At 40.8% G+C, this 23,117-nt stretch overlaps 1 protein-coding gene across 2 annotated transcripts in view; it reads left to right on the top strand.

Annotated features, from left to right (window-relative positions):
* The first annotated feature begins 759 nt into the window (after positions 1–759).
* The window catches only part of PDE11A (phosphodiesterase 11A), a 443,979-nt gene continuing 421,621 nt past the window's right edge, over positions 760–23,117 (top strand). Inside the window, exon 1 of one of the 2 annotated variants that reach the window (XM_055289828.2) lies at positions 760–1,671. In XM_055289828.2, coding sequence (XP_055145803.1) covers positions 760–1,671 — 912 coding nt within the window. Of the gene's footprint in view, positions 1,672–13,263; positions 13,349–23,117 lie in introns of those variants that run through there. The other variant, XM_063644786.1, reaches the window with a different exon arrangement.

Below are 23,117 nucleotides of genomic sequence, written 5' to 3'. Positions count from 1 at the left end.
GCCTGTCTCTGAGCGTGAAGGACACCCTCGATTCCTCGGAGTCCGCTTCTGTGTTCAGATCCCTGTAAAACATCAACACTTCTATCTCGGACTCCGACTGGGTTCCCGCTGGGCCTCCTCGAAACGCTAACGGATTAAAGGGTGGTGAGTAGGGAGGGTTGGTGAGGTAAGGGAGCAAGAAGCGGGGAAGGAACAAGGTGCGCTTCCCTCTTCTAATCGTGTTCCAATCAGGAGTCGTGTACCCAGGCGCCGATTTCGGCCGTCCAGAGACTCTTCCAGGAACCGCCTGGCAGCCTGGGCCGTGGACTTTGGCTGGTTTGGCGTCCGCGGCTCCCTCCTCCTCTCTCCTCCCTCCAGGCTCCGTGCCTCACTCAGGGGCGTGTCCTGCCCTACCTCCCTGTCACAGCGGTCCACTCATCCGGTTACAGCAGCAGTTCCAGCAGCAGCGGTGGCAGCCAGAACAGGAGCAGCGATAGCTCCAGTTTCCGGAACAGGAGCGGGGCAGCGGCGGCAGCTCAGTGCTGGGCACCTGTGCGGAGCAGGAGTAGCAGGACCAGGGGGTGGGGTCGGTGCCAGCCACTCTGAGCCAGAGAAGGAAGGGGCACCTCCCAGATTCCACTGCTGGGAATAATCTCCAGGGGAGGTGGCGCTGAACTGGGAATACTGGTGGGGGTGAACATGTACAGGAACAGCTAGAGGCCTCGGGGCAGGAAAACATTTGGTTCACGTGTAGACAGGCAAGGAAAGCTGTCTGGGACCATGGCAGCCTCCCGCCTGGACTTTGGGGAGGTGGAAACTTTCCTGGACAGGCACCCAGAGTTGTTTGAAGATTACTTGATGCGGAAGGGGAAGCAGGAGATGGTTGAAAAGTGGCTGCAGAGGCACAGTCAGGGTCAGGGGGCTTTAGGTCCAAGGCCCTCTTTGGCTGGTACCAGCAGCTTGGCTCACAGCACCTGCAGAGGTGGCAGCAGCGTTGGTGGTGGCACTGGACCAAATGGCTCTGCCCACAGCCAGCCCCTTCCCGGTGGCGGGGACTGTGTTGGGGTTCCCTTGAGTCCCAGCTGGGCCAGTGGCAGCAGGGGCGATGGGAACCTGCAGCGGAGAGCTTCTCAGAAAGAGCTAAGGAAGAGTTTTGCCCGCTCCAAGGCCATCCACGTGAACAGGACCTACGATGAACAGGTGACCTCCCGGGCTCAGGAACCCCTGAGCAGTGTACGACGGAGGGCACTTCTCCGGAAGGCCAGCTCCCTGCCCCCCACCACAGCCCATATTCTCAGTGCACTGCTGGAATCGAGAGTGAATCTGCCTCAGTATCCCCCTACAGCCATCGACTACAAGTGCCACCTGAAAAAGCATAATGAGCGTCAGTTCTTTCTGGAATTGGTCAAAGATATCTCCAATGACCTTGACCTCACCAGCCTGAGCTACAAGATTCTCATCTTTGTCTGCCTTATGGTGGACGCTGACCGCTGCTCTCTTTTCCTGGTGGAAGGGGCAGCTGCTGGCAAGAAGAGCTTGGTCTCCAAATTCTTTGATGTGCATGCAGGAACCCCTCTGCTGCCTTGCAGCAGCACAGAGAACTCAAATGAGGTGCAGGTCCCCTGGGGCAAAGGTATCATTGGCTATGTCGGGGAGCATGGAGAAACGGTCAACATTCCTGATGCCTACCAGGTAGGACTTTGCATTGTCCCCTTCTCCCAGAGCCCCATTGGCTTGGGAGATAAGCCTTCGATTATCATCTGGCATCCAGGAACACATTAATTTAGGCTCTTTACAATACAAATCTTGCTATTTAAATTCCTGAGTTTAAACTAGTTAGAATGTTACTACAGCATCTTTGATGTATTGGTCCTTTCTTAACACCCAGTGGCTTGTGGGAAGTTAATATATTACCCAATAACACCACGTATTTCTCTGTCAAGACACTTTGTCTTTAACACTTTGACACTGTGGCTGGTCTGGCATCCACAGCTTCCTTCTCCTCTCTTTAAGATATCAATGTGTGGTTTTAGTATGTGTTTGTGAGTTGCTAGAAAAAGATGTGTGCTCCAGAATTCCAGTGTTAAGATGAGCATTTTGGTGTCTTTGATGTCTTTTGGGGACCATAATGCTTCATTCTCTAAGTCAATATTGGAAAGGGAACAAAGTGCTTAACTACTTCCCTGTTCCCTTCTCTAGATTAAAGTTGCACAGGTTGTAAGGTAGGGAAAAGAGGAAAAGAAGAGGAATGTCAGTGGAAAAATGGGCCTGTGACCCATTTGTGCCTTCTTAGTATCTATTTTAACTGTTTCTGTTGTTGAGATTAGAAAGATTGGACAGATAGAGGGGCTAGTTATCTTTAGGCTTAAATATAGCATTATCTGTAGTCAGCTTTGATAGGACTGAGCAAGTAGGTTTTTAATTTATGAAACAAACAACAAATATTGATAATTTTTTAGCAACTCCAAAGCCATCAGCAGGGTAAACATGTTAGTTTCTAGTGGAAAAGGAAACCCAACATGCTCTCATCTGGGTTTTCTGAGCCTTTCATTTTCACAGCATTTTGAACTTGATATTAGATGCTGGATCTGAAAACCAGTCCGTTCTAATTTCTTCAGTATTTATTCACTGAATGTGATGAAACTGGATGTAATTTTCTATGAGACTTCTTCAAGGTTCATAAAAATTAAAAATTCTCATCCTTGGTTAGAAAAGTTTTATAGTCATCTGGTAAGTACTTCTTCCAGTGGTCTTAGGGAGCTACATGTTTCTCTAGAGTTTAGTTGCTGTTGCTGAGAATAGCAAAAAGAGTGGGAAGGACACTAAAGGTAAAATTTTGTCTATTTCATCTGAAAGTTGACAATTTTACATAGAAAATTGACTAGCTTGTACTAAAGCCAAGTTTCATATTTTTGTGAGATATCTGCCAACCTAACACTTTAACATTAAAGGTTGTTTGTCAAAATACCATTTTTGTTAACTTTTTATTATAGACTAAGTGCATTATTCATTTTATCTTTCTTGAAAACTTTAAAAGGAGTAGGTGAAGTAACAATGAATGGTTTTCAACAAGTGTTTATTTTTCTACAATCCTAGAAAGCTATGAGAAGGAATACAAGCATTTAATAATTCATGTGTTGAAGATTCTATAAAAATTTTGTCACAAATTATTATTTCTAGAGAAATAAAACAATCACAAATTTTCTTCTTTCCTATTTTTTTTCCACATCCTTATTGTGTGCTTGAGCTAAAGAAAAATCCCTTCCTAGTTCAATGATACTTATTGTAGCCTGGGGTTTCAGCCTTTTCTCTTTATTGCCCTTACTTTTAAACTTCATCCCCAATTGATTTTCTGTTTCTATAGCTCTTATTTCTTACCGTCCTCTTTCAGGCCCTAACTTTTACTTCATCCTTTCTTTAAGAGCATAATTCTCAGCCTCTTCAACAGCTAACTTGTCTTGCTGCTGTCTAGAATTGTGGCTGTAGGTGTCATCACAGGCAGGGGAAAGCAGGTTTTCAGCAGCTGATGCTTCCTGTGGGCTCTACCTTTACTCTACAGAGTGTAAAGCAAAGTTGCCTTTTAATATTTTTGGAAGCTGACATTGGGAAAGAGGAGTTTTTTTTTCCTTTCCCCCCAGAGTAGTAATGATGGCCACAAAAGGGGACTGGGTTGTTGGGAGGACTGGCAAAAGGCAGGTAGGGGAAAGGTGCTATATGGGTTGGGAATTTACCCTTGGTTTACCTTGTTTTCATTTCTATCTGGTTAGAAAGTTTCTCTTTTCTTTTTCCATTGGCTTCTTTTATGTATCTCTGTATTTTTAACTTGGTGTAGTTTTCTTCATTTTACTTATGCTACTCTTCTTTGATAAAGCTACTTTTTTTTTTCTTTATTATGGTATACTACAGTCACCAATGGTGTGACCTTGGAGAATTTCTTAATCTCTCACAGCCTCAATTTCCTCATCCATAAAATGGGGACAATAATACCTACTTAGCAAAGATTATTTTTGTTTATCTCAATAAAATGAGATACTGTATCAAAGCCCCTAAAATAATATCTGGTACATTGCAATTACCCAAGAAATGGTAACAGTTTATGAAGATAATGATGATACCTAGTTTGCTGATATTCTTTTTCTTTCTGTTTACCTTATTTTCCGTTGTTTTTCTCCTCATCTGGAACTGAGATGTGAAGTCAGCACATTTTGACCAGCCTAATCTTTTCCAGGCTCCACCTTTAAATTAAGTATTTTGGAACCAGGTTTACATTCAAGGAACGTGAAAATATCTATCCTTCCATTCTCTACTTAAAATGTCCCTAAATGTGGTTGGTAACACCATATCCTAGCCTATCAAAAGTTCTCTACTTTGTTCCTCTTAGTAAGACATGCAATGTAAACTTTTTATAGGGTTGTTGTAGGGAAGGAAGTTGCATCCTTCCCCAGTTCTAGCACTTTCCTCCATCCGTTCCATTTCCTGGTATTACAGATTTCTCTTAATGAAAACTGACAACCTTCCAAATACATGTTCTTTTGTCATGATGTTTTAATTTGTACCATATATGCAAGCATCTTGAAGTTTCTACGTAAATATGTAACCATCCTTCCTGATTCTTTGTTAACTACTATATTTTTAAGGCGTTTCTTGCTCAGCTTCAGACAGTGTATTTTTTTCTTCAGGAGGTAAGATTTTTTTTTTATCACACAGAGTTTCCAAATTTAATCATTTAATAATTACGTTGTTGATACTCTTGGGGGTTCCTAATATGGGCAAGAGAAAGGCATTGAAGAGACAAAATTATGATGATAAGCGTGGCATTCTGGAGTCAAGGGTAGAATATTTAATGAAATGCTAAAATTGAATAGAAGTTCTGACAGCCCAAAACCCCTCAGTTTATTTCATTATTTTGCATTACTTTCCTCAATTAGTCCTAAAAGACAAACTTGAAATTAGGAAAAAAAATAAATTGTAAATGGAAAAAAAAAAAAAAAAACATTCGTTTTTAGGTATCCAGTCCAGATCATAGTGACTGCAGTATACCTTTCCCCCAGATAGTTATAAGTTATTTAACAGCCCACTTTAATATAGTAATGAAAAAATTGCCCTCAAGAGGTTGAAAATAAGAGCATTCAAGTAACAGGTGTTCTCTTTGAGATTATTCTAAGCATTCAGAATATAGCACTTTAAACATTCATAAAAATCATGAGGTGAATTTTTGTCAGTGTTGATAATGATAATACAGGTGTTTGATGGGCTCGGGTGTGAAAAGCAGCAGGATGTTTTGTTAGATGAACTGAGAGGAGGAAAGGGGATGATGCCGAAGGGTTACAGGTGCGCCTGCCTTTCAGAAGGCCTGATCTGTTTACACAACAGCTTCGTTTATTCATTAGTTCCAACAAACATGCACAGAGAGAGCCCATTATCCCCAAGGCCTTCAGTAGAGGGCCTATGGGTGTACAAAGGACAGGATATGCTTCTGCTCTCCAAGGGTGTACAGTAGACAGCCATGTACTGTCCACAAAAAACTAGTACCAAGCTGTATAAACTAAATGATGTTAGTCTTGGAAAAGTATGGAGTCACTTTGTGACTGGGCTCATAATGAAAGACTTCATGGAGGAGGCACCATTCGAGCTATAAATAGGATTAGATTTTCCAGTTAGAGATAGTTGTGGGGTAGGCAGAAGTGATTCCAAGTCCAACAAAATAGCTTCAGCAGAGACACGGTGATGACCAAGCGTAAAATACGTATAAGGGAGAGTGAGTGGTTTAATTTGGCCAAAATATTGCATATTGCATATCTATGACATTCTGTTGTCATAGAATGACTTGCAAAAGTAAGGTGAGGACAAAAGAAGGAAGGACTTTGAATACCTAGCTGAAGAGTTTGAACTTCACCAAGAGTAGGCCACAGGGAGCCATTAAAAATATCTTAGCATGATCCAAGTGGTGTTTTGGGTAACCTGGTGGCAGCAGCTGAATGGATTGAACAAGGAGAGGCTCAAAGCTGTGGAAATAATTAGGAATCTACTGTCGTGGTCTGGTGGAGCCATGATGAACAATTAAATTCAAGCAGGAACTGTGGGAATGGGCAGAAGGAGACAGATGGGAAGTGGCCTGCGGGTGTGGATTTGGGAAAGGAGGGAGGGAGGGCAATGATGACTCAGATTCTAAACCCAGGAGGTATGAGGAAGTGTGATTCCTTTATCCAGAACAGGGAGAGAAGCTGGGTTAAGGGGAAAGATTCTAAGTAGGGCCAGCTACATAATTTGTGGAGCCTAGTACAAGATGATAAAGCAGGACTCTGGCCAGGGTTAAAGAAGTCAGTCTCCCCTTCCCAAGAGTCTGTCCCCCAATCCATAGCAAGCTCCAGCCTGAGAGTCTGAAGGGATTGCAACCTCTAGGCTGGGGCACTCTCAGTATTTGGATTGAGGGTGGGCAAGGGGCCCCCGCTGAATTGCCTGCCTGAGGTGCCATGCTGCTGCCAGCTCTGGATGAGGAGGGCCACATCCTTGCACTTTCCTGAGGTGGTGTGGGGCATGCACCTGCCCCTCTCCGCACCCTCCCCAGACCCCATCTAAGAGCAGAGTGCAATGGCAGACATGAGATGTGGGCCTCTCCCTCGGCCCATGTGACCTGGTTGCTATGGGCAGAGGTGAGACTGGGGAGGATGGATGGGGCCTGGGACACCATGCAGCGGGGATCAGGTGGCCAAAAACCAGTCCTGGGCAGGCAGTGGGAGGGAAGACTCTATGTGAACCCAGGTTCTGGACTCTGGGGCTCATACTCCATTGTTCCATTGGACTATGCTTACAAAGCACAAATTCAATGATAAAAAGTATTAAGAATCTCACACAACATAGCATTAAACCTCAGGCAGGGGTCTTTCATGCCACTGCACTGGTCACATGCCCCCGAAGCGGGCCCTGAATCTGAGTCATATGGAGTCTAAGGTAGAAAAGTTCAATCTTAATCCAGCCTTGTCTACTGCAGCCCTTCATGTGGCCTCAGCACCATCCTAATTAAATTACAGGCTGTTTTCGATGCCCAGATAGTGCTTTTCTATTCCTGTATTTTGCATCCTTTCTGCCAGGACTACTTCTTCTCCATCTTTGCTCATTTAGAACCTGCTTGTCTTCTCATGATATGAGAAGGGAGAGCTGAGTGCCTTATCCTTGAAGAGAGGAGTTGGAAAACAACACAAAAAATTATACATAAAGTTGTATTTAAGAATGCATTGTAATATGCTGATATATATTTATTATATATATTTTCTAATAATATGAATAACAATATTTAATACTTCATTGAATTTCAGTTTTCTTTTTGGAATAATCTCCATTGAAATAATCACACTGAAAGTGTTTGCCTCAGGATGAATTAATTTTAGGTGTCTAGAAAATTCAGCGATGAGAGTACTTCGTTCCCTGATGAGCCAGTGCTGATAGATATGGTCTAAACTCATGTTATTGAGTTGCTGAGATTTGTCTAAAAAGGCAGATGTTGATCCTACTCCAACACTGATATTATAAAGGAGTTTCATGAAATCTTATTCCAGCTTTGCACAGTGTTTAAAAAATTCCCCCAAGCGCACAAACATGTTCACTAGCCCAGAACCAGAGCTGATTTTGTGTTTGAAGTAGGAAACTCTGCTATTTCAGCCCCTCTTCCTGACAGACACATGATCGTGATAAACACAAGGACAAATTGCATTTGCTGCTGTGTACATGAGGATAGATTACAGAAAGGCACAGTTCCTACAAAATCATGAAAAGGTAATTTAAGGTTAACTAAATTTTTTTCCCAACCCATAAGCTAAATGTTTACTAATCTGACCGATTTATTTTGGTTCCTGAGGTTTGGGTCACCTGTTTATTGACAAGCCTGGCTTAATTTGGAAGTTAGGGTTTCATGTTGAATATAGTGTTGAAGAATCATACAAACTTTTCTCTGAAACAACTTTGAGTTGTTTTATAGGAAAGCCAACAAGATCCTTGACGTACATTGCTTGCTGCTTATTTTAAGGGTAGTATTTTGCAATATAACCACGTTCTTTTGGAAAGTGAGATTTGAATCAGATAAAGGCAGTTTAATCATAAAAGAGTGGGTTAAGTTGCTAATATTTTAGGAGAAGTTTCAGTTCCTGGTCATTTATAGGCATTGAGGCTATATTTATTTATTTGGATTAAAATAGTAAAGAAGATTTTCTGGCATTAAAAAATATACTTTCTATAATTCCTGAGGTTTTTTTTTATTAATTGGTTGTTTTTGACTGAACAGTGGTTTCGAATATTAATGATAAATTATGTTTCCTATCATAAAATAGAGCTTAAAGGCTGTCGCAAATTCAGGAGAAGAAACTTTTTTACCTGAAGAAAGAAAAGGGGAAACCTATGAGATACCTCTTTAGGGTGTCTATGTTTTTCTTTTTTTTAGAGACAAGATCTTCCTATGTTGCCCAGGCTGAATTAAAACTCCTGGGCTCAAGTGATCCTCCCACCTCAACCACATGAGTAGCTGGGACTATAAATGTGTGCCACTGAGCCCAGCAGGGTGTCTACTTTTTTTTTTTTTTTAAACATAATAACAGAAGGTAGAGGGAAGCTTCACTGTGGATGAATAGTAACTTCATTTATGGAGTACTAACTTTGAGCCAGACAGCTCGTTAGCAAGCATTGTCTCTTTTAATCCTCTCAACAATCCCCTGAGGTAACTATGACCACCCCCATTTTACAAAAGGAGAAACTGAGGCTTGGACAGTTTAAGTAATTTGCTTAAAGTGACTCCATTGGTAAGTGAGGGAGCTGACTCCCTTATTCTCTTCAAGTTACTCTGTTTATTCGCGAGATTCTGTATCCCCAAAGACACTCCATAAAATGTAACCTTGGCCAAACACATCTATAGCGAAGAGGTGACTTTGGTCTAGTTTGTGGAACCTGTTCACTGTACAACCTCATTAAATCCATTTGCCTGACAACTGAATTCTTAGGTTACTAATAACATTGTTAAACTGTAAAAGGCATCAGAGTGTGACAAAACATGCTGTAGACTTACAGTCAGGAATTGTGGTTCTATTTCCAGTTCTGCCTTAGTTTTTAGCTATAATATAGAGATAATATGTTCAGACATGTCTACTCCATAGTATTTTGTAAGCCTCTAATCATCAAATCCAATCATTAGATTGCAATGAGATCATGGAAAAGCATTTTCCAATGGATAAAGTCAGAAATGTAAGGCCTTATTAATGTTTTAAAATACACAGTCCAGAAGGCTTTATTCACAGTATTGTCTTTGGAAAGGACTTTGAACATAATAGGAGAGTTTTGATTTAAAATGTGGTAGTACCTGTATTGACTATAATTCCGAATTTTCTGTATTCTTGATGTTCTAGCATTTGAGGCTTATGACCCTGGAGAGAATGCCCCTCCCAGGGCTAGCTAATTTCTAGAAAGAGTGATGAACTCCCTTTTGAGGGTACCTCTAATATATAAATCAGCCGATCCAGAGCCCTAACTATCTCCTTTATCAAACTCTCATATACCCAGACAATATTCTCCTTGCCCTAAATCACCCAGGGCCAAGTCCCCAACAACTAAAGACCATTCCTATAGCCCATAGTTTGCCAAAATTATTCAAACTAGCCAATCCTAAACTTACTCAGCTACCTACCCTGTCTCACTCATCCTTCCCTGAAGACCCTAGTAAAGGTTCTGTGCCATGCTCTGCTCTGACTTCTGCCTCCGGACTGACCCGGGCCCTTCCTATGCGGCCCTGCACGGTGTGCCATGCCTCCCGTTTCTAGGGTCTGTGAGTATGAACTTTCTTCATGACAGTCATTTCTGTGTTTGCTTTACCATACCCCATTAAAACAAATCCTAGGTACTTTTTAACACAGTACCACACATACATAATCCCTGAAACACAAGAAATGATTACTTTAAAATGTAAAGAGATCAAATGCTTTAAATGAACATTATGCTGTCAGGATTTAGAGGCCATAATAAATATTCTACCTTTGACAAACACAGATATGTTAAATTTCTTGTTACAATTGATCGACATGCCTATTTTTCTGGTACAAAATGCAATTTCAAAAGTATACATTGGGTCTCTGTGAAATAAATCCCCATATGAAATCTCTAAGTTGATGATTTGTAGTTTTATTGTCAAAATATTAAAAATTTTTAAAAATGATGGTATTTGGCTCAAGCACTTGCAAACTAAATCAATTCTAGCAGCTGGCATTAAAGAATAAATGAACACTGAATCTCATGCCTGTAATCAAGATCTAATAATTTGGTAGGCTAAGTATATCTATGACACAATTTTATTTTAGATGTGTTGACTATTCCTTATATAAAACATAGGCTTTCTTCATGTTTTTGTGTTTGGAAATGATGATACTTTTAATACCAGCATTACCTTTTTGCATTTATATTGCATGTACTACTTTATCAGATTACCAGAATGTTTTAACCTTTACATTTTTCAATTAAAAAATTAGATGGTACTCCTTTTTCATTTAAATGGCTGTGCACGGTTTAATGAGCTAACAGTTTTTATGGGTATTTGGCAACTTAATATGCATGATTACGTATTTAAAGTTTTCATAATGGCTGTAATGGCATTAAGAACTGCAGACTTGGGACACTGTGGGAAAGATTATCCCAGGGTTGCTAAAGAAACCAGTCCAGATTTTTGTTCTTTTCTGAATAAAGTCCTCTGGAAAAGTGAAGCTCTAATCCCGTCTCTCTAATGGCCACCTTTATGGCTACTCACACTTCCCTGTTAGCCTCTTTTTCCTTTTGCTTCCAGAGAACCACTAAGTGAGAGGATGCACACTCTGTTACTCTGTGCAACTGCTAAGGTAGCTCCTTTTTTTTTTTTTTTTTTTTTCTGTCTTCAGGTATGTGAGACTGGAGTCAGATTCTCTCACTTCCCCATCTTTGAGCATTGGCTTTGAAAGCCCAAGACAGCCCTAGCCATAGCCCTCCTTTTTATCATAACCCTAAAATTATCATGCAGAGAAGCAAAGAGAGGAACCAGTGGCAGCCAATGTGCCGTGAATTAACCAAGCAGGGAGACAAACAGCTGGAAGCTGAGGCATCTCTCCCCTCTCTCCTTTGCCATTCATTTTTAAAATGAATGCACAAGAGAAGAGGAACAGCCTCTGATTTGGTCCTTTCTTTTACCCATGCCTGCTGTGAATAGACAGAAAGGAGCTTTAAAATATAAAGGGCAGGAAAATATTTTTCTACCTCTGACTTAACCAAATTAAGATTATTTGCTATGTTAAAGAACAAAAAGTTCAACTGGGGGAAGAAGAGCTACTGTCATTATAAGAATGCTTCATACTTAAGACTTTGGGTTTCTGTTGAAGAAAAAACTAATTTTGTTCTTCAGAAATAGCCTAAAAAGAATCAGGATCAACCATTCCTGTAGGTAGCAATATAGCAATATTAATCATTTCTTGTGACTACCTTGTGAGGTTATATATTTAATGAAGAATCGCATGGAAATAATTTAATGCAAAATTATATAGAAATATATGAAGGTATAAAATGGAATAGATATGCTTTCTTGCTACCGAGTGAAGTCAAACTTTGCTACTGAGCCACCTGCTCTCTTTACTCTTCCCTATTGATCTCACCCTCATGCTTGAATTCTAACTTAGCACCTACCACGGGATCTGGAATAGAGTAGACGCTTGGTAGATCATGTTTGAGTAAGTGGAAGAGCTTTTATTATAACCTTTATTTTGTCTCAAGACTGACACACACTGATGAGATCATTATGTGGGTTAGCTTTCTCAACAAGGGTATTATTGGCATCTTGGACAGATAATTCTTTGTTGGAGGGAGGCTGACCTGTGCATTGTAGGATGGCTGTTTAGTAGCATCCCTGGCCTCTCTCCACTATATACTTGCCTAGTCTGGACAATTTTAAAAGTCTCCAGACATTGTCAAATATCCCCTGGTAACAAAATCACGCCCCCACCGCCCGGCTCCACTGACCACAACTGATATAGAATAATTTGGCAAGAACCATATACTGCCTTAAGAATAGTCACAACTTCTCCAGCCTGGCCAATATGGTGAAACTTCGCCTCTACTAAAAATACAAAAAATTACCCAAGTGTGGTGGCATGCACCTGTAGTCCTAGCTACTTGGGAGGCTGGGCAGGAGAATTGTTTGAACCTGGGAGGCAGAGGTTACAGTAAGCCAAGATCATACCATTGCACTCTAGCCTGGGTGACAGAGTGAGACTCTGTCTCAAAAAAAAAAAAAAAAAGAATATTTACAATGGCTTATGTAACAATTCCAGGCATGCTAAGAAAAATTTTATGGGTGTGTGCAAAGATTTGTCTATATGAATACTTGTTGTAGTATTATCTATAATAATAATAAATTATCAATCCAAACATCCAACTAGAGGGTTGGATGAATCAATTATGATATATTATAAAAGGGAATATTTAATCATAGGAGATTGCTAAGAGAATACTATTAAGTGAACAAAGTGTATTCAACAGAATCTCAGTTTTCTTAACAATAACAACAGACGCATAAGGGAAATGGTGGAGTGCATCATTTTCAGAATCAGACCGAATTCGATTCCCAGTTCCATCATATCCAAGGGCTGTGTCATATTTTACCCTTTAGTTGCTAGTTTCTGCAATTCTAAAATGAGGATAATGATACTTTCTGTCTTAAGAGGTTGCCAAGATTAAACCTGAAAAGTGCTTAACACTGTTTGTCACTTTGTTTGGGCTCAGTAAAAAGTAATTAGAATACTGCATGGTCAAAGGGTGGAGGTCAATATGCCAAAACATTGATCATCTCTGAGTGGTGGGCTTATGACTAATTTTTCTCTTCTCTTTTTGTTTTCTTTTATTTTTTTCCGTATATGTACTAATCATTACTTAAAGAAACCATATTTGCTTACTCAGATACCCTTCCAAAGCTCAGTGGCACACAGTAGTAACACAATGGAAGCTCATTTCTCACTCTACTGAGGCTCAGCACAGTCTTCCTGATTGATAGGTGGCTCTCCTCCGAGAGAGGATTCTTTCCTTCCTGAGCTTCAACACGGGGTTCAAAGGGTGCTGTCAGCATTAACAGCCCATCAGCAGATGAGGGAAGAGACAGAGAAAAATGGGAAATGAAATGAAAGATTTTCCTGTCCTGTCAGGAAGTGGCACACATTTCTTGCTCATATTTCATTGTCTTTCTAGACTCTAGAACCCAGGGATGTGGCCATAGCCAACTGCAGGGAGGCTGGCAAATGTAGCTTCACCCTGACCCAGAGTGGGCCCCAGCCCCAGTCCCATCCAGTCACTGCATGCCGTCAAAGTCCAGGGCCTTCAAGTGGTGAGTGTCCTCTCCAGCAGGTCATGATTTTCACAGGCCTGTGCTTGTGTGCATGATTAACTGCCCATAACAAAATCTGAGAGGGAGAGCCAGTTAGGCTTTGGGAAAGGGATCAGAATGGCACAGGGAGATTATTCTTCCTGTTTCAGTTTTCACTGTTCAGAATGGATTGGAGAATAGGACTCTGGGGAATAGGACACTGGAGGTAGGAAATTTGCTAATGAGATTGTTGCCTCTAGGCTCTGAGGGTTACAAGGTCAAGAACTGGGACCAGACCCAGCTATGTAATTTATAGGACTCAGTGAAAAATGAAAACAGGGGTCTTTCTAGGGACAGGGAAGTCAATCTCCCCTTCCCTAGGCCAGCCTCTACAGGCAGCCACCTGACCCACGGTAGATGGGCAAGCCCCAAAAGATGAAAACCTTTGTGCCTGAACAAGCTTGCTACCTGGATCAGGGGTAGGCAGGAGGCCACCCCACAGAGTCGCTTAATGAACATGCCGTGGTGCTGCCAGTCTGGAGTGGGGACATCCCAGGATGGCCAGGGCCTTTCCCTACCCAGAGACACTGACTCTCCCCATACCCATACCCTGGGCCCTGCTAGACACAGAGGGCAACAGTAGAACACAGGTATCTCTGTTCACTGACCCTGTTGCAGCCCTGAGTAGAACAAGGCAGGGCTCGTGGAGCTAGGGCAGGAGGCAGAGGCTGAGAACCCATCAGGTGGCTGGACTGTATGTGAACCCCTGAGGCATGCTCCATCAGACCTCATGTACAAAATAAAAATTCCAAAATAAAATTATTAAGAATTTCAAGATAATGACTGTAGTGCATTAAACTTCAAGGGTGGGTGTGGGGACTCTTCTTGGCACAGGACCCTGGGTGAATGCACTGGATGCAGGCTCATGGAGCCAGACTGGTATGAGGCCTAGACTGTGACTTTGTCAAGATAAATAATGAGAATGGCAAACTCTCCATGGAAGTTCATTCTTTTTTCCACTAACTTCCATAGTAATTTGTCTGTATGACTCTTGCTATTTATTCCAATTTTGGTTGCTTTAATTTTGGCTCACCTGTCTTTCTCTCCATTAGACTGTGAGCTCCTTGAAGGCAGATGCTATGATTTTCTTGGCTTTGTAGCACTCCCTGTGGTTGGCATGGTACCTAGCACATAGTAGGTAGATACTCAATAAAAATGTTGTATGTTATATGAATAAATGAGGAAAAGGAAATGTATTAGTCTGTTCTCATGCTGCCGATAAAGACATACCCGAGACTGGGAAGAAAAAGAGACTTAACGGACTCACGGTTCCACGTGGCTGAGGAGGCCTCACAATCCTGGTGGAAGGCAAGGAGGAGCAAGTCACATCTTACGTGGATGGTGGTAGGCAAAGAGAGAGCTTGTGCAGGGAAACTCCCAATTTTAAAACCATCAGATCTTGCGAGACTCATTCACTATCATGAGAACAACACAGGAAAGATCCGCCCCCATATTTCAATCACCTCCCACTGGATTCCTTCCACAACACGTGGGAATTGTGGGAGTTACAATTTGAAATGCGATTTGGCTGGGGACGCAGCCAAACCATATCAGGAATATAATGAAAAATTTAGTCACAGGGTAAGTGGCCTAAATACCAGCACTGGGTTACAAGGTCAGATTAGGACCAGGGGGTTTAGCTAATAATGCTGAGCCAGGGGCCAGGCGCAGTGGCTCACGCCTGTAATCCCAGCGCTTTGGGAGGCCGAGGTGGGTGGATCATGAGCTCAGGAGTTCAAGATCAGCCTGGCCAACATGGTGAAACCCCGTCTTTGCTAAAAATAGAAAAATTAGCCGGGCACGGTGGCAGGTGCTTGTAATCCCAGCTACTAGGGAGGCTGAGGCAGGAGAATCTCTTGAACCCAGGGGGCAGAGGTTGCAGTGAGCTGAGATTGCACCACTGCACTCCAGCCTGGGTGACAGAGTGAGACTCCATCTCAAAATAAATAAATAAAATAATGCTGAGCTAGGGCACTTGTAGACCAAGAGTCCTTGCATTTTCTCATACATAAGGGTAGGACAGGTTCCCCGGTCAAGTGGTCAGGTGCAGGGTGCATGGTCCTGCTGTGACTGTTGGTCCTGCATGGTCAGGTGCATGGTCCAGGCTGTGACTGTTGGAGACATGAAGGTTCAGGGGACCAAGCAATTCATCTATTATCAGTAGAGAAGAGGAATGAACAAGGTTGGAAGGATGGAGCAAGAGAGAAAGACTATGACTCCAGTGGTGATGATGTAGTTAATAATGGCAATGTTGGAGCAAAGAAAATGTATTCTGCAGTGAGCCGAGATTGCGCCACTGCACTCCAGCCTGGGCGACAGAGTGAGACTCCGTCTCAAAAAAAAAAAAAAAAAAAAAAGAAAGAAAAATGTGTTCTGCATTTCATGTGTTTATTTAAATCACCATGGTGATATCTTTTGGGCAAGGCAGAATGATTTGCTAGGGAGAATATAAAAGGTCAGGCTGGGAACTCTCTGATGTAAGGGTGGTAACTTGAAGCACATTAATGTATATAAAGAGCCAGAACTCAGCCTTTGATGAAAGCAAATGCTCTGCCACCACCACCAATTCTGCTTTCCCCTGAAGAACCAAGAGCACAGAATATTTATGTTTTTCTAGTCTGTACTTCTCTATTTGTTTCCAGGAAGTATCCTCCAAGATTGTCAGATTTGTTTTTGGACTCAAGATATTTTTGTTTGGATTATCTACCGTTACCCTAGAAAGTACTTAACCCCTGCAATTCTTCTAAAGTCATCTGTGACCAGTTTTATTAAACAGCTAAATGACATTTCCAAACACAGTGATCACAACAGTTAATGCTCCAAAGCTCAAGGGAATAGTTAAACACATTTATTTAACATGCTTCAGAGTGCCCTGAACTGCTGGCTATCTCAACATCTCCTCTTTTCTCTTAGTCTTTCTGTGTTTCCTCTCCTCTTTCCATTTATTTGTCTTGTCCTCTTAATTTCTTCTTTTTGGACGTCCCACACCTACCATTCCTTTTGTGTAATGGCTTCCCCTGCTCTGCCCCATTTTTCCTCTTCTCCCTCCTCCTATCCTTCATCTTGCCTGTCTCTCTTTCTCCTCATTCTCTTTTCTATTTTCCTAATCCTCTTCTTGCCTTCTATGACCTTACTTACTTTACTATCAAACAGATATAACATGAAAATAAGTATTTGTTCCCAGTTTTTAATTTTACAATCATATTTTTAAATCTCATAGGCCTCTTTTATAAAGCAATTGTTTCTTTTTTACTTCCATGTGGCCTGTGAGTGTATCCTTCTTTTCCATTTTAAAATCAGATACATGAAATACTTGTTTTTCTTTTAAATACACGCAGTTTAATTGCACTTTAAACTGTTACCCCGTGTGGCCCTTGGTTGTAATTTATTTGCTATATTGCAATGTCTTGCAGTGTAAAAAGGACATTGCCCCTCCATTCTCAGTAGAACAAGTGACAGGGAAATTTGTATTTAAACACTTGATATGCAACATCCAGGCTTTTATTAGAATGAGAAGGAGAATAAATATTCTTTCTTTGATATATCTCTTAGCCTGGTATCTACCAGGAACTTTTAGCAACAAAACCCAGGAGTTACCATGCCAGCAATTCTCAGGCTCGTTTATTGAGGTCTTGTCTCTGTTAACCTAAAGTTCCTGATGGTGAATGTCCCCTTCAGGACTCTTTTTCTTTCTTTTGTATACAGAAAAGAAATATTTTCCATCTTCCTGAATCCACCAGGAAGCATGTGGGATAATCACCTTTGTTATTATATTCCTTCTCCCTCAATATGTTAAGCTCCAAAACTTGCTTAGTCATTTGTATAATTCAGCCACAGGACTTGCTGGTGCCCTTCTGTGACAAGTCATCAAAGGGAAAGTCAACCACGCTTTATCAACTGTGTAGCTGTTTCTGAGAGCTTTTTTTTTCTTGACTAAAAACTACACAGAACCTTAATATCTGTATCTTCATTATTTTTAGCAGAACATAATTCCTGGGCCTGTATGTGAAAGTGTATTTAAAAAAATATCACCCCAGCTTTATGAAAGATACTTTTTTTTCTTTTTTAGAAAAAAGAACCCGTTTATTGCGAATGCATTTCTTATTCTCAAATTTTCTATAAATGTGCAAAGCTAAATAATAAGGCCAGCTTTTCAATATTTGAAATAGAAAAACATGAATAAAGGAGCATCAGACGACTTTCTCTTTCTATTTCTTCTTTGATAACCACTATTTGCCTAAGGCGATGTATATAGTAAAATAATCATGATAATAATAATTATTTTTACAAAAGAAATACTAGTTGGTCCATTATTAATTTTCTCTTTGTAGAAATTCTATCTATAAATTCCTTAGTCAATGCATTTGGAACTACAAGTGATGTTTCCAATATTTGAATATGACTTTGAGCCTGGCACTTTTTTTTTTATTTTTTATTTTATTATACTTTAAGTTCTAGGGTACATGTGCACAACGTGCAGGTTTGTTACATATGTATACATGTGCCATGTTGGTGTGCTGCACCCATTAACTCGTCATTTACATTAGGTATATCTCCTAATGCTATCCCTCCTCCCTCCCCCAACCCCATGACAGGCCCTGGTGTATGATGTTCCCCACCCTGTGTCCAAGTGTTCTCATTGTTCAATTCCCACCTATGAGTGAGAACATGCAATGTTTGGTTTTCTGTCCTTGTGCCAGTTAGCTCAGAATGATGGTTTCCAGCTTCATCCATGTCCCTATAAAGGACATGAACTCATCCCTTTTTATGGCTGCATAGTATTCCATGGTATATATGTGCCACATTTTCTTAATCCAGTCCATCATTGATGGACATTTGAGTTGGTTCCAAGTCTTTGCTATTGTGAATAGTGCCACAATAAACATACGTGTGCATGTGTCTTTGTAGCAGCATGATTTATAATCCTTTGGGTATATACTCAGTAATGGGATGTTGGGTCAAATGGTATTTCTAGTTCTAGATCCTTGAGGAATCGCCACACTGTCTTCCACAATGGTTGAACTAGTTGACAGTCCCACCAAGAGTGTAAAAATGTTCCTGTTTCTCTACATCCTCTCCAGCACCTATTGTTTCCTGACTTTTTAATGATCGCCATTCTAACTGGTGTGAGATGGTAGCTCATTGTGGTTTTGATTTGCATTTCTCTGATGGCCAGTGATGATGAGCATTTTCTCATGTGTCTGTTGGCTGCATAAATGTCTTCTTTTGAGAAGTGTCTGTTCATATCCTTCACCCACTTTTTGATGGGGTTGTTTGATTTTTTCTTGTAAATTTGTTTAAGTTCTTTGTAGATTCTGGATATTAGCCCTTTGTCAGATGGGTAGATTGTAAAAATTTTCTCCCATTCTGTAGGTTGCCTGTTCACTCTGGTGGTAGTTTCTTTTGCTGTGCAGAAGCTCTTTAGTTTAATTAGATCCCATTTCTCAGTTTTGGCTTTTGTTGCCATTGCTTTTGGTGCTTTAGACATGAAGTCCTTGCCCACGCCTATGTCCTGAATGGTATTGCCTAGGTTTTCTTCTAGGGTTTTTATGGTTTGAGGTCTGACATTTAAGTCTTTAATCCATCTTGATTTGATTTTTGTATAAGGTGTAAGGAAGGGATCCAGTTTCAGCTTTCTACCTATGGCTAGTCAGTTTTCCCAGCACTATTTATTAAATAGGGAATCCTTTCCCCATTTCTTGTTTTTGTCGGGTTTGTCAAAGATCAGATGGTTGTAGATGTGTGGTATTATTTCTGAGGGCTCTGTTCTGTTCCATTGATCTATGTCTCTGTTTTGGTACCAGTACCATGCTGTTCTGGTTACTGTAGCCTTGTAGTATGGTTTGAAGTCAGGTAGCGTGATGCTTCCAGCTTTGTCCTTTTGGCTTAGGACTGACTTGGCAATATGGGCTCTTTTTTGGTTCCATATGAACTTTAAAGTAGTTTTTTCCAATTCTGTGAAGAAAGTCATTGGTAGCTTGATGGGGATGGCATTGAATCTATAAATTACCTTGGGCCTTATGGCCATTTTCACGATATTGATTCTTCCTATCCATGAGCATGGAATGTTCTTCCATTTGTTTGTGTCCTCTTTTATTTCGTTGAGCAGTGGTTTGTAGTTCTCTTTGAAGAGGTCCTTCACATCCCTTGTAAGTTGGATTCCTAGGTATTTTATTCTCTTTGAAGCAATTGTGAATGGGAGTTCACTCATGATTTGGCTCTCTGTTTGTCTATGATTGGTGTGTAGGAATGATTGTGATTTTTGCACATTGATTTTGTATCCTGAGACTTTGCTGAAGTTGCTTATCAGCTTAAGGAGATTTAGGGCTGAGACGATGGGGTTTTCTAAATATACAATCATGTCGTCTGCAAACAGGGACAATTTGACTTCCTCTTTTCCTAATTGAATACCCTTTATTTCTTTCTCCTGCCTGATTGCTCTGGCCAGAACTTCCAACATTATGTTGAATAGGAGTGGTGAGAGAGAGCATCCCTGTCTTGTGCCAGTTTTCAGAGGGAATGCTTCCAGTTTTTGCCCATTCAGTATGATATTGGCTGTGGGTTTGTCATAAATAGCTCTTATTATTTTGAGATACATCCCATAATACCTAATTTATTGAGAGGTTTTAGCATGAAGCGCTGTTGAATTTTATCGGAGGCCTTTTCTGCATCTATTGAGATAATCATGTAGTTTTTGTCTTTGGTTCTGTTTATATGATGGATTACGTTTATTGATTTGTGTATGTTGAACCAGCCTTGCATCCCAGGGATGAAGCCCACTTGATCATGTTGGATAAGCTTTTTGATGCGCTGCTGGATTCAGTTTGCCAGTATTTTATTGAGGATTTTTGCATCGATGTTCATCAGGGATATTGGTCTAAAATTCTCTTTTTTGGTTGTGTCTCTGCCAGGCTTTGGTATCAGGATGATGCTGGCCTCATAAAATGAGTTAGGGAGGATTCCGTCTTTTTCTATTGATTGGAATAGTTTCAGAAGGAATGTTACCAGCTCCTCTTTGTACCTCTAGTAGAATTCGGCTGTGAATCCATCTGGTCCTGGACTTTTTTTTGTTGGTAGGCTCTTAATTATTACCTCAATTTCAGAGCCTGTTATTGGTCTATTCAGGGATTCAACTTCTTCCTGGTTTGGTCTTGGGAGGGTGTATGTGTCCAGGAATTTTTCCATTTCTTCTAGATTTTCTAGTTTATTTGCATAGAGGTATTTATAGTATTCTCTGATGGTGGTTTGTATTTCTGTGGGATCGGTAGTGATATCCCCTTTATCATTTTTTTATTGCATCTATTTGATTCTTCTCTCTTTTCTTCTTTATTAGTCTTGCTGGCAGTCTATCAATTTTGTTGATCTGTTCAAAATCCAGCTCCTGGATTCATTGATTTTTTGAAGGGTTTTTTGTGTCTCTATCTCCTTCAGTTCTGCTCTGATCTTAGTTATTTCTTGCCTTCTGCTAGCTTTTGAATGTGTTTGCTCTTGCTTCTCTAGTTCTTTTAATTGTGATGTTAGGGTGTCAATTTTAGATCTTTCCTGCTTTCTCTTGTGGGCATTTAGTGCTATAAATTTCCCTCTACACACTGCTTTAAATGTGTCCCAGAGATTCTGGTATGTTGTGTCTTTGTTCTCATTGGTTTCAAAGAATGTCTTTATTTCAGCCTTCATTTTGTTATGTACCCCGTAGTCATTCAGGAGCAGGTTGTTCAGTTTCCATGTAGTTGAGTGGTTTTGAGTGAGTTTCTTAATCCTGAGTTCTAGTTTGATTGCACTGTGCTCTGAGAGACAGTTTGTTATAATTTCTGTTCTTTTACATTTGCTGAGGAGAGCTTTACTTCCAACTATGTGATCAATTTTGGAATAAGGGCAATGTGGTGCTGAGAAGAATGTATATTCTGTTGATTTGGGGTGGAGAGTTCTGTAGATGTCTATTAGATCTGCTTGGTGCAGAGCTGAGTTTAATTCCTGGATATCCTTTTTAACTTTCTGTCTCATTGATCTGTCTAATGTTGACAGTGGGGTGTTAAAGTCTCCCATTATTATTCTGTGGGAGTCTAAGTCTCTTTGTAGGTCTCTAAGGACTTGTTTTATGAATCTGGGTGCTCCTGTATTGGGTGCATATATATTTAGGTTAGTTAGCTCTTCTTGTTAAATTGATCCCTTTACCATTATGTAATGGTCTTCTTTGTCTCTTCTGATCTTTGTTGATTTAAAGTCTGTTTTATCAGAGACTAGAATTGCAACCCCTGCTTTTTTTTTTTGTTTTCCATTTGCTTGGTAGATCTTCCTCCATCCCTTTATTTTGAGCCTATGTGTGTCCCTGCACATGAGATGGGTTTCCTGAATACAGCACACTGATGGGTGTTACTCTTTATCCAATTTGCCAGTCTATGTCTTTTAATTGGAGCATTTAGCCCATTTACATTTAAGGTTAATATTGTTATGTGTGAATTTGATCCTGTCATTATGATGTTAGCTGGTTATTTTGCTCGTTAGTTGATGCAGTTTCTTCCTAGCATCGATGATCTTTACAATTTGGCATATTTTTGCAGTGGCTGGTACCAGTTGTTCCTTTCCATGTTTGGTGCTTCCTTCAGGAGCTCTTTAAGGCAGGCCTGGTAGTGACAAAATCTCTCAGCATTTGCTTGTCTGTAAATGATTTTATTTCTCCTTCACTTATGAAGCTTAGTTTGGCTGGATATGAAATTCTGGGTTGAAAATTCTTTTCTTTAAGAATGTTGAATATTGGTCCCCACTCTCTTCTGGCTTGTAGAGTTTCTGCTGAGAGATCCACTGTTAGTCTGATGGGCTTCCCTTTGTGGGTAGCATGACCTTTCTCTCTGGCTGCCCTTAACATTTTTTCCTTCATTTCAACTTTGGCAAATCTGACAATTATGTGTCTTGGAGTTGCTCTTCTCGAGGAGTATCTTTGTGGCGTTATCTCTATTTCCTGAATTTCAATGTTGGTCTGCCTTGCTAGGTTGGGGAAGTTCTCTTGCATAATATCCTGAAGAGTATTTTCCATCTTGGTTCCATTCTCCCCGTCACTTTCAGGTACACCAATCAGACGTAGATTTGGTCTTTTTACATAGTCCCATATTTCTTGAAGTCTTTGTTCATTTCTTTTTACTCTTTTTTCTCTAAGCTTCTCTTCTCCCTTCATTTCATTCATTTGATCTTCAATCGCTGATACCATTCCTTCCAGTTGATCGAATCGGCTACTGAATCTTGTGCATGCGCCATGTAGTTCTCGTGCCATGGTTTTCAGCTCTGTCAGGTCATTTAAGGTCTTCTCTACACTGTTTATTCTGTTTAGCCATTCGTCCAATCTTTTTTCAAGGTTTTTAGCTTCTTTGCAATGGGTTTGAACATCCCCCTTTATCTTGGAGAAGTTTGTTATTACCGATCTTCTGAAGCCCTCTTCTCTCACCTCGTCAAAGTCATTCTCTGTCCAGCTTTGTTCCGTTGCTGTTCCTTTGGAGGAGAAGACGTGCTCTGATTTTTAGAATTTTCAGCTTTTCTGCTCTGGTTTCTCCCCACCTTTGTGGTTTTATCTACCTTTGGTTTTTGATGATGGTGATGTACAGATGGGGTTTTGGTGTGGATGTCCTTTCCGTTTGTTAGTTTTCCTTCTAACAGTCAGGACCCTCAGCTGCAGGTATGTTGGAGTTTGCTGGAGGTCCACCCCAGACCTTGCTTGCCTGGGTATCACCAGTGGAGGCTG

Source organism: Symphalangus syndactylus, chromosome 8 (assembly GCF_028878055.3).
Source record: "Symphalangus syndactylus isolate Jambi chromosome 8, NHGRI_mSymSyn1-v2.1_pri, whole genome shotgun sequence".
NCBI lineage: Eukaryota > Metazoa > Chordata > Mammalia > Primates > Hylobatidae > Symphalangus > Symphalangus syndactylus.
This window is presented reverse-complemented; position numbering and strand designations above follow the sequence as displayed.